Raw genomic sequence first — 13949 nt, 5'->3', positions numbered from 1 at the left:
AAAAGTCACAAAAGTAGTCAAAACATAATGATTGTGGAATTTTACTGGACAAAATTGATAAATAAGCTAGGATTTGTTTACACTAAACAAGGGCCAAGGTCCTTTAGTCAAGTAAGCAAGTAGCATTTGCTTTCCAGCCACATATATGGAATTCAGCCAACTGATTCATCAGACATTTTAAAAAGTCCGTGTAGCTCAATTGCTATCTTCCCTATTATAATTGCTTTTCTCCAAATTCTCTTTTCATTTATTCAACAAATATTTATTGAATACTTACCGGATGCCAGGCACTATTCTAGGTGCTTAGAAGACATCAGAGAATAAAGACAATAGTCCTGCCTGATGGAATTGATATATTTTGGTTGAAAGAGACAGACAAACATAGTAAATAATGATCTAGTAAAATATTTTAGTATATGATACGTGCTGTGTGAAAAACAGAGGTCAGAGAAAGGGGATAGGAAGTACAGGAACGTGAGGTGGGGAAGGACATGATGCCATTTTTAGAAAGACTGGTCACTGTAGGTCACCTCGGAAAGGAGACATCTGACCAGAGCTGGAAAGAAGTAAGGGAGTTACTGGTGTGGGTATCTGGAGGAAGTGTGCTCCAGGCTGGGAGAACAGCCTGCAAGGGGCCCTAAGTCAGGCCCTGAGGTATTTGAGGGACAGCAAGGAAGCCAGTTTCTGGAGCAGAGTGACTGCAGGGGAAAGCGACAGGGGATGAGGTCAGAGAGCTAGCAGGGCCAGATGGCGGTAGGCCGTGGTGGCCATTGTACGGACTTGGGATTTTCACACAGTGAACTTCATTGTAAAGACAGACACACTGTGTTCACTCAAACACAGCATTGGGAGTTTGATTGAGGGAAGGCAGTGGTGCATCTATGAGGCCGTGTAAGCAAAGGAAATTCCTTTTATATTTGAGTTTATTGATTTATAACTTTTTGATCACCTTCCTAGTTCTCCTCTAAATTCTCATGAGTATAAGAATAACAATGTCATGTTATTTTATGAAATTAGTCAAATACATATATAACCTGAATATTCTCAACTGTAAATGGCTATATAATAGCAGCTTTTTAAAGTTTTTTTTTTTAATTAATTTTTATTGAAGTATACTTGCTTTACAATGTTGTTAGTTTCTACTGTACAACAAGTCAGCCATATATCCCCTCCCGTTTGGGACTTCCTTGCCATTCAGGTCACCACAGTCCATTAAGTAGAGTTCCTGGGCTATACAGTAGGTTCTCATTGGTATACTTAGTATGTGTTAGTCCCTCAGTTGTTCCTGACTCTTTGCAACCCCAGGGACTGTAGCCCGCTAGGCTCCTCTGTGCATGGAATTCTCTAGGCAAGAATACTGGAGTGGGTTGCCATTCCCTTCTCCAGGGGTTCTTCCTGACCCAGGGATCCAACGTGGGTCTCCCACATTGTGGGCAGATTCATTACTATCTGAGCCACCAGGGAAGCCCTATACATAGTATAAATACTGTGTATATGTCAATTCCAGTCTCCCAAATCATCCTGCTCCCCTCTTTTCCCCCCTTGGTGTCCAAAAATTTGTTCTCTATGTCTGTGTCTCTAGTTCTGCTTTGCAAGTATGAATCCTTTTTTTTTTTTTTAAGGAGAGTATTATCAAACGATGGAAGAACTATTTCCTTATAGTCTTGCCCTCTCTCTAAAAACTAATCTTTTTAAATTGTATTACATGGATATCACTTTGATACAAAGCAAGAGACCCTTTGTAAGGAGAACCCCGAAAAGAATTCTTCTTTTTTTGTGATTATTTAAATTTTGTGTATTTGACGTAGGAGAATGGGAAACTGAATTGTCACCAAATGAATTTCTTTGGGGTTTCCAGGCCCTTGAGTGTGAATGCTGAGGTGGGAGCAGTTCTCTCACAGAGGTGCCTTCTCGTTCTGCCCACAGGGAGGCCACTTTGACCTGGCTGACCGGATGTTTCACAGCGTGCGTGAGGCCTGGTACTCAGCGTCAAAGCACAACATGGCAGATGTAAAGGAACTCATCCCAGAATTTTTTTACTTACCAGAGTTCCTGTTCAATTCCAACAACTTTGACCTTGGTATGTAGCACCATGGCACTGTCTTAGGAACGGTATCCAGGAAAAGACCAACAGAAATGTCACTTTTCTGAGAAGTCTGTAGCAGACACTGACAAAGAAAGCTTTTGTTACCAGACCAACCTTGGGTCCACCCACCTGAAACACAGCAAACCCAATCAGTCTGTTGACGCTGGGTTGTGGTGAAGGATGGGACAGTGTTTATTGCAGGGCCAAGCAAGGAGAATGGGCAGCTCATGCTCAAAAGGCCTGAACCACCCCAGTGACAGCTTTCAGAGGAGAGTTTTAAAAAGTCCATGTAAGGGAGAGGGTCACAGGCTTTGTGATCAGCTTGTGCTCAGTTCTGCGATTGGTTGATGATGCGGTAACAAAGTGGTATTTCAGGAATCTTGGTCATCAACTTCTGGATCTGACTGGTCTGGGGTCTATGAACCTGTGGTCAGCATGCAGTTAACTTCCTCCACCTGGTGGGGGTTTTAATATCTGCAAAACAACTCAAGGATATGGCTCAGGTTTATAGCCCTTGAGGAGAAACTAAAAGTCCTTGACTTTATTTTAGGCTAAATTGTTATTTTGTGCTGCTTGGCTGTTTTCCTTTGTTTCTGCAGTTTCTCTCTTCTCTGGTTACATTTGCTCTTTGGAACTCTGGGGAGGCCTGGGAGACTAAGGCTTTTCTACAAAGGAAGGAGGGGGAACGCACGGGGTTGGGGTGGACGGGCTGTTCTTGGAAAGGCCCTGCAGGGTCCTCCTCAGTTACTATCCCTCATGGTTACAGCTGCTGTTAAAGTCAGCTGGGTTATTGGGTATATGAGAATAAATATAACAAAGAAAAATAGATGTGTGCCCCCAAATAGCTGTTTCAATCCAGAGTCTTGGGAAAATGAAAAAATTAACAAAGATTACATCTAATGGTCAGAATATCATTATTTCATTGAAAATGAAAGTGAGGTGAAATTTTATTTGAAAATTAATGTGATTGAAGCTAACAGCCAAGAGTGGCATATCCACATTTTTCACATATAGTTTAAATCTTTCCTTATTGTCTCAGCTTACATGTTGATAAGTTTTAAAATTAGAATTGCTGAATAACTCTAAGTAAACCCTTTTTTCATCCCGTTAGGGTACTAAAAAAACAGAACCAAATCAACATTTCTAAAAGGGAGAGAAATTTCCTTGGTACTTTGCTCTCTTTGTATTATCCAGCAGCTACAGGAAGTAGATTTGACTTTGGTTATTGTTTCTTGGAACACAGTTTGCTAATCTGTGTTTTGAATATTTATTTTTACAACATATCAAAATTTCATTGTTTTACTTAGAGTATTCATGCCAGATATTGTTCTGTTTTCATATTCTTTTCATGCCCTGTATCATACTGTATTTAAGACTTCCACATATAAACCAGTATCCACATATAAACCATTACTATACTATCTCATAAAATTTATTAGGTAATTCAGAGAATCAGTTCAGTTCAGTTCAGTCATGTCCAACTGTTTGCGACTCCATGGACTGCAACATTCCAGGCCTCCCTATCCATCACCAGCTCCTGGAGTTTACCCAAACCCATGTCCATTGAGTCGGTGATGCCATCCAGCCATCTCATTCCTCTGTCGTCCCCTTCTCCTCCCACCTTTAATCTTTCCCAGCATCAGGGTCTTTTAAAATGAGTCAGCTCTTTGCATCAGGTGGCGAAAGTATTGGAGTTTCAGCTTCAACATCAGTCCTTCCAATGAACACTCAGGACTGATTTCCTTTAGGATGGACTGGTTGGATCTCCTTGTAGTCCAAGGGACTCTCTCAAGAGTCTTCTCCAACACCTTCACATCTAATATGTTTGAATGATTTTATTTTATTGAGTATTATAATTTTTATTTATTTAATCACCCATTCAGCAGCTCAAACCTTGTGAAATTGTAGCTCCAGATGCAATAGGAAAGATAATAAGACTCTCTCAGTAGCCCCAGCAAAAGTCCTAAAACTGAGTCTTAGTATTGATACCTCTGATTGGACCTGGGACTCAACCTTGAGCAGCTAAAGACACCAAGTTCTAGCACTTAGAGTTGGGAGGAATGGCAGTTCCTCAAAGGAAGAGTAGATGGTGAATAGGGAAAAACAACAAATGTGAACCCAGCATTTGCATATGAATGCACATTAGGGTTTTACTAGGTTTACTTATAATTCACCTTTGGAGAATGCTACTGTCTTCCCTAGGAACACCACTTTCAAAGAGACAAATATGCAACAGTGCCAAAACACATTCCAGAAATACTCAGTCCGTTATAATAATCTATGCTGCAGGCATGTTCTAACCAGACAACTTACAGACCCAACCAAATCATCCACTTTTAAATAAGTAAGTGAAAGAAAGGTCATGTATAATTGTCACGCTCACCTTCATAACATATCCCCTTCCTTCCTTGAAATCACACACTTTAACAACAATGCTATTTGCAAGTAAGAGCTAAAGCTCTTAAAACTTAGGAATAAATCCTCATAATCTTGTATTTAGATAAACATAAGCAAAAGCAACAAAAAAAGGGAAATTGAACTTTATCAGAATTTAAAACTTCTGCATACAAGGACATTATGAAGAAAGTGAAAAGAAGACATACAGAATGCCAGAAAATATTTTCAAATGATATATATCTTGTAAAGATCTAGTACTCAGAATATAAAGAACTCCTACAACTCAACAGCAATAAGATAAGTGACCCAATTAAAGGGGCAAAGGACCTGAATAGACATTTCTCCAAAGAAGTTATACAAATGACCAATAAGCATATGAAAAGATGCTCAGCGTCATTATTCATTAGGTAAATGCAAATCAAAAGCACAATAAGGTAATACTTTGCATTCACTAGGATGACTATAATGGAAAAGGCAAGACACACAAACAGAAAATGACAAGAGCTGAGGAAGATGTGGAGAAAGTAGAACATTCATGTGTTGCTGGCATGAATGTTAAAATGGTTCAGCACTGTGGGAAGCAGTTTGGTAGTTCCTCAAAAAGTGAAACATTGAATTGCCACATGACCAAGCAGTTCCACGCAAGAACTGTCCAGAGGAACTGAAAAAAGACTTAAAGACCTGTACATGCACATTCATCACAGCTTTATCGACAGTAGCCAGATGGTAGAAACAGCCCACATATATATGAATGGATAAACAAACTGTGGAATATACATATAATGGAGTATCACTCAGGCATTATAAGATACGGGGTAATGATAAATACACCAACATAGACGAACCTCAAAAAATTACACCAAGTAAAAGAAGCTAGAGGCAGAAAGTCACATAATGATTCCACTTATATGGAGTGTCCAGAACAGGTACATACCGATAGACAGGACACAGATTGGTGATTTCCAGGGCCTGGGGCAGGGGATGGGGGGTGGGTGGGAGGAATGGGGAGCAACTGTTTACATTTAAGATTTCTTTCTGGGGTGGTCAAAATGTACTAGATATAGTTGCACAATAGTGTGAACATATGAAATGCCACTGAATTGTTCACTCTAAAATCGTTAACTTTATGTTATGTGAACTTTACCTCAATATAAAGAAAATCAAACAAAACTGTTTGTCTCTCCATCCAGAAAAGATAGCTAATGATACAAAAGAAAGAACACTTGGGGTTTTTTCCTGGCTCTGGAGCACGTAGGTTCATTTCCTGGTCTTATCCTTGTACCCTTGGATAAACATGGAGGGAAACTACAGAGTAGCAGAATTAGACCAAGAGTTTTCAACAGACTGTCCCCTTTAAATGACATTTTAAAATTGCAGATAGCGCTGATAAAATAACCTTATATCACACAGTATTTAGGGATTATGAGCAAAATTGGGAAAAGTAGATTCTATCTCAGGTAGTCAGGGGATTATTACTTCTTATCAAAAAAGTTATTTCTTCTTATTAGGCTTAGAGGACATTTCAGAGAGGGTGGGGAAAGGGTGTGAAAGAGAGGAGAGGGGCTGTAATAACTTGATTGTTTTATTTTTTTTAAGTTACATGAAAATTTTTTCAACTAAATCGAAACATTCCTTTAAACAATAAAATGGATTTTTAGTCTCTTACTTGTATCACATTGTAAAGAAGCCATCAAGCCTCAATGATGAAAGGAAAGGTTTTTACTGGCCCTTACTTGGAACCTGCCTTCTGTGTCCTGAAATTTGAACACTTCTCTATGAAAATTTATAATTCAGCTGTTTAACCAACTGCATGAAGCTAGGGAGTCCACATCACCACTTACAGGGTCATTGTTTACTGTGGTTATCCTATCTGTGCCTAGGAAAGCTCTGTAAGCTCCCGTTACCTTTTCGAAAGAAGAAACAGAACCCACTTCCTCAGATGCCAATCCCAGTTTTGTTGTCAGTAGATCTCATAGTAAATGCGTCCTTTACTGTTTTAGGGATTATCTGGCTGTGACTTAAAATAACAGTTTATGTGAAATAAATATGACATGGTTATGAATTATCATAACTTGATTTTTTTTTTCTGCCAGGTTGTCCTATAGTCTTTCCAAGTGTTTTTTCTGTTAAATGATACAATAGTCACCAAAAAGTTACATTGTTTCAGATTTTACTTTTATTTTTTTAGTGAGAATCCTTACAGCAAAATACATGTGGGTTCTACAGCATTCTCTCAAGAATTTAAGAATCAGAAGTATGATAAACCACATGTATTGCAAATATTTCTGGATGACTCATACTTTTATGTCCTCTTAGGCCAAAATAGAATTCAGACTAAAATTGGCTTGAGGAGTTAGGTATTCTTTCAGCAACCTTTTCCATGTGAATGCAGAATTTTGTCAAAACATCCAGAAAAGAGATTGAGTGCTTGGCCACTGCTGTTGACTCACCAAGCTTTAAGCATTCTGGAAAAGCCTACATGTACTCTTCAGAGAAATTGTTAATGGTCTTGCAGATGAGCAGTCTTAAGGGGCTTGTGTTGGTTTGGGCAGTTTCTTCCAAACTCAAAACAGTAACCCCATAAAATGTTCATGAAGGAGTCCTGTGATCAATTAAATGTCAGAAATGTTGTATCTAATACCCTTCCTAGAGAAGAGCAGTACCTCCGAGGAGCCTTGCAGAAAAGAAACATGTTTAACCTTGCGTAGCTCAGCATTTCCTGAAGCCCTTTGACTGTGGGAGCCCCACAGTTTTGTGAATGCTCAGTAAATCTCTCTAAGGAGGAATTTTGGGGAAATACCAGAGTAGATGATCTCTGCCGGTCCTTTCTGGTGGTAAAACTGTATAGTTCTGGTAATGAATCTAACCCACTACTTGTCTGTTACTTTCACAGGATGTTACTATTTATCTCACTCTTTTATTTTCTTGTTAATGTATCTAATTTCACAGGCTGTAAACAAAACGGCACCAAACTTGGAGATGTTATCCTTCCACCCTGGGCAAAAGGGGACCCACGAGAATTCATCCGGGTGCACCGTGAGGTAATGGGAGTGCACTTTGCATTGGAACTGAGGTTTCACTGGGTCACTGACCACAGAACAAAGAGAGGACCCTGAGCGATGTGTTCCCCACATGTTTAAGTTACTAATGTTATTTGTATGATTTTTAGTTATTTTAGTTCCAGTTGGCCAGTGGTCACTCCTTTTACTTTCCAAGTTAGTAATACAAGTCAGCCAGTGACTGAACCTGTGTTTTGAAATTGCAGGCTCTGGAATGTGACTACGTGAGTGCCCATCTGCATGAGTGGATCGATTTAATCTTCGGCTATAAGCAGCAAGGTCCTGCCGCAGTAGAAGCTGTAAACGTCTTCCATCACCTTTTCTATGAGGGTCAAGTGGATATCTACAACATAAATGACCCCCTCAAGGAAACAGCCACCATAGGGTTCATTAATAACTTTGGGCAGATCCCTAAACAGGTATGGCTGTTTTTTCCTTATCGTTGATATTTTCTATTACATTTTTTAAGCTCTGTCTTATGTCTGTGGGCTTCCCCAGTGACTCGGTGGTAAAGAATCTGCCTGCCAATGCAGGAGACGCAGGTTCCATCCCTGGGTCGGGAAGATCCCCTGGAGAAGAAAATGGCAGCCCCTCCAGTATTCTTGCCTGGAGAATCCCACGGACCTAGTCCATGGAAGAGTCACACATAACTTAGCGACTGAACAATATATCTATGGATGGTAGATGACCATATAGTAATTAACTTTGGACCAAGTTTTTAATTAAGAACCGTGAATATTGCCCAGTGGTTGCAGTGGGTCCCTAGATTATTACATTCTCCTCCCTTTTACAGTCCAGAAAAATAGAAATTTTGTTAGTCAAAGAGGATTTTCCTTGACAGACTAGTGGCAGGGCATGCTTTCTTGTCCCCACATGAGATTCGGCAGGAAACTGGCTTCTCAGCTGCTCCTCCACAACCCAGAGGAAGGGAGAGCTTCACCACATCCGATCAGGATAGAGGAGCTAGTGGGCAAGTCACGTTTCCTGTGGAAAAGCCTCTCGGAAGGTTGTGTACCAGAGGCTAGCACTTTGCCTTGCACTCAAAGAATTCCTCCAGGGAGCCCTAGCCAACCAGGTATTCAGTGTTTCTGCAAACCAGAAGAGCCTCCTTTTGAGTCACTAAGGGAATTCATCTCATCCTTTATCCCCATTGTTCCGGGCCCACGAGGAGGGCAAGATGTGCCAGAAGAAACCACAACACGGTGGAGAAGCCTCGCGTTGCTGGCTGTTGAGACCACCACCTTTCCCCCAAGTGCCCTGGCCTCTGCATTTTGACCCTGGCTGTCCTTCTCTGTTCAAGATCTCTCCTGGACTCCCTTTTTGTAGGTTAACTGACTTTGAGGTTTCCACAGTTGACAGCTGGGAACACAGAACAATGACAAGTCTTTGTTTATGGAAAAGCCACGATAGACAGTGGACAGCCTGTGACTCCACCACTCACAGTGCAATCTGATCCCCCAGTGCAGGAACCAGGTTTACTTCTAAAGTGAAACATGTGTTGATGAGCTGGAATCACACCAGAAGAACCTTAGTTAAGCCTTTCCCTTCTTTGAGAGTTACATGTGCAGGAACCATTTTTCATAACCTTCTGGGAAACCTTCTGGGAAACAGATATGCACTGTTGCATGATTTTTGCCCCACTTTTGAGTTTAAGAGGCAGATAGTCTGGGAGATAGGGTTTGGATACTAACATATTTCTAGGACATTCCAGGAACTAATGGAGAGTACTTCCAAGTGTAACCGTCCCTCAAAATAGCTAAGCTTTGTCGTCGTCATGTTAATTTATCTTTATATATGCTTGCCTGGCCTGCTTTATCCTCAGGTACCTCATAAAGGTCTTCAGTAAAGGTTCATTCATGAACATATTTGAAAGTATGTGGGTATTTTAATACAGCTTCGGAGTCTAGTCTCTGAAGAATAAAAAGCAGATGCTCCGTGTGGGGCCCAGGCTGCTGGCTGCTATGGGGCCTCTCTAAGCAGCCATGCAGCGCCTTCCCCACCCTTGATTAAACCTGGAATCACTGAAAAAAAAAAAGAAAGAAATGAACTCTGATCCTATGCCGTGTATGTAGATAAAATGGAAATTACATCTTTAAAGCTTTGGGAGCCTCAGATGTGTATCTTTATAAACATATTTTTTCCTGTTTTTTTCTCCTGGAAACTCACAATGTCAAATAAATAGACTGTGATGGTGTTGTGGTCATTCTAAATCTCATTTCATCTTAAGATTTTCCAAATATCTTCCTTAAATATCAGTTTTCAAACAGGAATGACTCTGCCTATTTAGAAAATGTACAGTATTTGAAAAGCAGTCATCTTAAATGGACATTAATACTTTTCAATCCCTTAGAAATACTAAACAGAAATGACAAAGATCTTTTTTTCTTTTACATCATCACAAAGTAAAAAGAAGGCAACCGTATTCATACTGAGCAAATTAGTAGCACCTAAATGAGATAGGAATGATGTCACATCCATAAAGCCTGTGTTGGCGCCAGATGTAACCCAGTTAGAATGGCTGCCTGCTCTCCATTGCCCAGAACGGTATCGGTCTGTAAAGGATGGGTTCATTTTTAAACATCACTGAAAAATAATTTTCAACTGACTGTTATTTGAAGAGATTAATTTACTTTTGAAAAATTATCATGAAATCACTGTAGCATAGAGCTTGATGGTAACCCAAACTTGAGTATCCGAGTCTTGTCCCCACTTACTGAGGTATGAGATCTCAGATGGCAACCTTCTGAGCCTCTTTAAATCTCTTTCGTCAAGTATAAAATGTGATAATGTGATACCTAATGGCTGTTGTGAAGCTTAAGTGAAATAGCAACAAAATATCTGGCAAATAAAAGGGCTGATTAATAAATGTTAGCTTTCATTATAAAACGTGTTGTCTTCTGTCTTACCAGTTATTTAAAAAACCTCATCCACCCAAGCGAGTGAGGAGTCGACTCAACGGAGACAATGCGGGGGCCTCCGTCCCGCCAGGGTCTGCCAGTGACAAGATCTTTTTTCATCATCTGGACAACCTGAGGCCTTCACTAACACCTGTAAAAGGTAAAGTGACAGGGAATGAGCTTCTGATGGATGATTCTGTGCGACTGTTTAATAATCCTAGTTAAGCAATAACAAATTTGCTTCTCAGCAACAGTGTCATTTGTAATAAGTGCTAAAACCACCAAATACTTGTTAGAGTCTCCTTTTCCTTTTCTCGTCTCTTCTTTCTGCCTGTTGGATTTTGCATCCGAAAGAAACCCAACAGGTTCTCCTCTCTGCTAGGGTACTGAAAACTAGTAAACCAAATCTTATAATTCAACTTGTAGAAAAACTTCTGCCATCTTCATTTACACATGTTCTGCCAATTTAGAAATAGCAGTAAGAAGACTTGTATTTTTAACATGCCAACTAAAAGCTTCTTTCATCTACTGTTATTGTAAGTTATTTTAAATTACTTTTCCAAGTAGATTTTTTTCCCCTTTGAATGAAAAAAAAAAAAAAAATGTTTTGCAGAGTCTTGAAGTTGTCACTTAAATCCAAAAACTGGAGCATCAAAGTCTGGATGGGCGCCCAGCTCTCTGCCGCCTGTCTCATTCCACAGACTCTGCCCTGCGCCAGCTCCAGCCACTGCCCAGAGATGGCTCTGGAGCACTGGCTGGGGTCTTGGCCTTCCTTCAGGAAGTCTAGGGCTGGGTGGAGCTGAAGGCCTAGGTCATTTGGAGGTCTGTGTGGCGTTCTGGGAGCATCCCAGAGCACTCTGGCAGTCCTCGGGATCAAAAGGTGGGCCTGGTGGCTGGGAGCCAAACCCAAGCAAGTGTCCATAGCCAGGCAGGCTGGAGACACCAGTCAGGGTCGACATCTGCCCAGTGGGTCTGCAGAAGACTCCATCGAAAGCCACACCCTGCTTCCTTCTCAGGTCATTTTGTGTTTATGTGGGTGTCGAGATGCTTGATTTGTCTGAATATTTGAGGTCCCTTTACCTCCCCTCCCCTGTGGGCATCCCCGGTGGCCTTAGTGGTGAAGAATCTGCCCACCAAGGCAGGAGATGCAGGAGACGCCAGTTTGGTCCCTGGGTTGGGAAGATAACCCTGGAGGAGGAAATGGCTTCCCACTCCAGTATTCTTGCCTGGAGAATCCCACGAACAGAGGAGCCTGGTGGGCTATAGTCCAGGGGGTCACAAGAGTTGGAGACAACTAACACTCTCTACCTTCCTCTCTGGGATAAGGAGGTTAGTTTTCCCTATACTGGTTCTAATATGTTGATTTATTTTTTGTAGAACTCAAAGAGCCTGTGGGACAAATCGTGTGTACAGACAAAGGCATTCTTGCAGTAGAACAGAATAAGGTTCTTATCCCACCAACCTGGAACAAGACTTTCGCCTGGGGCTACGCGGACCTCAGCTGCAGGCTGGGGACCTATGAGTCAGACAAGGTTTGCACTGTTGCTTGCTCACTTATGTCATCCTGCTCTTCTGTGGCCTGGAGATCCTGCCTCATGGGGGTGGGGATAGCTCAGGCCAAGGGCTTCTCAGCTGCTTTCCCCAGGCCAGAGGAAGGGAGAGCTTCACTGCATCCCATGAGGATAGAGGAGCTAGTGGGCGAGTCACGTTTCCTGCAGAAAAGCCTCTCCTGGAAGGTTGTGTACCAGGACCTAGCAGTTTGCCTTCCACTCCAAGAACTCCTCCAGGGGGCCCTCGCCAACCAGGTGTTCAGTATTTCTGCCAACCAGAAGAGCCTCCTTTTGCGTCACTGTCCCACTTACATATCGGCACTCTTCAATGGCTGGCAGAAAACCTGCCACCCTTCCCCTAAGAAGCAGTTGCGGCTACCATTTTGAGTCCCATCAGCATCTCTTGGAGAGGCAATACCTAAGTGATCCTTTGGAGTCATATTTGCCCCTTGACAGTCCTCTCCTGAATGCATGAGGGACACAGTCAGTGTCTGTAACACAGTTCTGTTCAGTCACATTGTCATCAGCAGCAGCACTCACGGTTTCCTTTTACCTTCTACCTGCTACAGCGGATGCATCCTTTCACCAGATCACCCCCTGCATCTCACATAGTATCACACAACCTAAACGTCATTTTCAGTCACACAATCGGAACATCTTTTTCCCTGACTGGAAAAACTGGAGACCCCCAATATGAACAAAGTGCTTCTTCTTATGATTTTCGACACCAGCTATAGTTAGGAGGCTGTAGGGTGTAGTTCAGAGTAGAGCCTTAGGGAACCAGCCCAGCAGGTACCTGCAGGACACAGGTATTTGCCCAGGAGGGACCCAAATAGAGGTTACTTTCATTTGGTATGCTCGTCGTGTCTCAGAAGCTTGTAGTGCTTGATGGCATGTGTCTCACATCTCTTCTATTTTACAGGCAGTGACTGTTTATGAATGTTTGTCGGAGTGGGGCCAGATTCTCTGTGCGATCTGCCCCAACCCCAAGCTGGTCATCACGGGTGGAACAAGTACGGTGGTGTGTGTTTGGGAGATGAGTACCTCGAAAGAAAAGGCTAAGACTCTCACTCTCAAACAGGTAACAGAATGTGAAATGGTGGACCTGTTCCACCCCCCTCGCTCATGCTCTAGAGAAACTGAAAAACTTCCTTAATTCCAAGGCAATTTAGACATTAATGGACAAGACCAAAAAATGTGTGTTCTTTTGCTAGAAATGGATCTTAAAAAATTTAAATGAAAAATCAGAGGATACTATTTCTAAAGATGATCCAAGCTGTCCTTTTTTAAAATCTGAAGCAAGATATCTTTAGGTGATATAGTTTTTTTTTTTTAATATATTAAAGTAATGTCAATGTTTTTCAGAGTTATATATAGGTTAAATTCTTGCAAACCAGTTATATTTGCAATTTGATTCATAATAACTTCTTTTCTGGATGCTTTTCACTTATCTATACCATTAAGTCGTTGATTTTTGTTTTTTCTGTTTCTTCGTGTATAATATTCTTGAGAACATGGCAAATTCATGAAATGTATTCAGAAAAACCATTGGTGATTTTATTAACAAGTATTTTTGATCACTTGTTATGAGCTGACTCTATCATAAATGTTTAATCAAAGCAAGAATTCTTTTATCATGAAGCCATCACCTTTTTAATATTTGATTTATAAGTGAATCTACTGTAAGTTTCTTTTTAATGGAGTTTACATCTAGGTGTTTTCTGTGATAACAAATTTTAAAAGTAGTGTAACAGTAATATCTGCCATTTACTGAACACCTGCCATGTTCAGGGCACTGTGCTGGGAGTTTAAAAAATGTAAAACTGCAGTCCTGACATTTCTACAAGACGATCAGCAGCCTGAGCTAATTAACACCTGGAAAAACCACAGCTTAGGGAACTTAAGACACAGGCCCACGTCACACCTTGTGGTAAAGCCAGGATATAAATTCAGTTCTGTG

General features: G+C 41.2%; 1 protein-coding gene across 6 annotated transcripts in view; it reads left to right on the top strand.

Annotated features, from left to right (window-relative positions):
* WDFY3 (WD repeat and FYVE domain containing 3) overlaps positions 1 to 13949 on the top strand; it is a 283089-nt gene that overhangs the window by 251697 nt on the left and 17443 nt on the right. For all 6 annotated transcript variants that reach the window (XM_070372638.1, XM_070372639.1, XM_070372635.1 and 3 more), the window contains 6 exons: positions 1927 to 2080; positions 7433 to 7524; positions 7749 to 7961; positions 10452 to 10599; positions 11817 to 11971; positions 12912 to 13070. In XM_070372638.1, the coding sequence (XP_070228739.1) occupies positions 1927 to 2080; positions 7433 to 7524; positions 7749 to 7961; positions 10452 to 10599; positions 11817 to 11971; positions 12912 to 13070 (921 nt within the window). The remainder of the gene's footprint in view (positions 1 to 1926; positions 2081 to 7432; positions 7525 to 7748; positions 7962 to 10451; positions 10600 to 11816; positions 11972 to 12911; positions 13071 to 13949) is intronic.

Source organism: Bos mutus, chromosome 6 (assembly GCF_027580195.1).
Source record: "Bos mutus isolate GX-2022 chromosome 6, NWIPB_WYAK_1.1, whole genome shotgun sequence".
NCBI lineage: Eukaryota > Metazoa > Chordata > Mammalia > Artiodactyla > Bovidae > Bos > Bos mutus.
The sequence above is the reverse complement of the archived record's forward strand: the minus strand, read 5'-3'. Positions and strand labels throughout refer to the sequence as shown.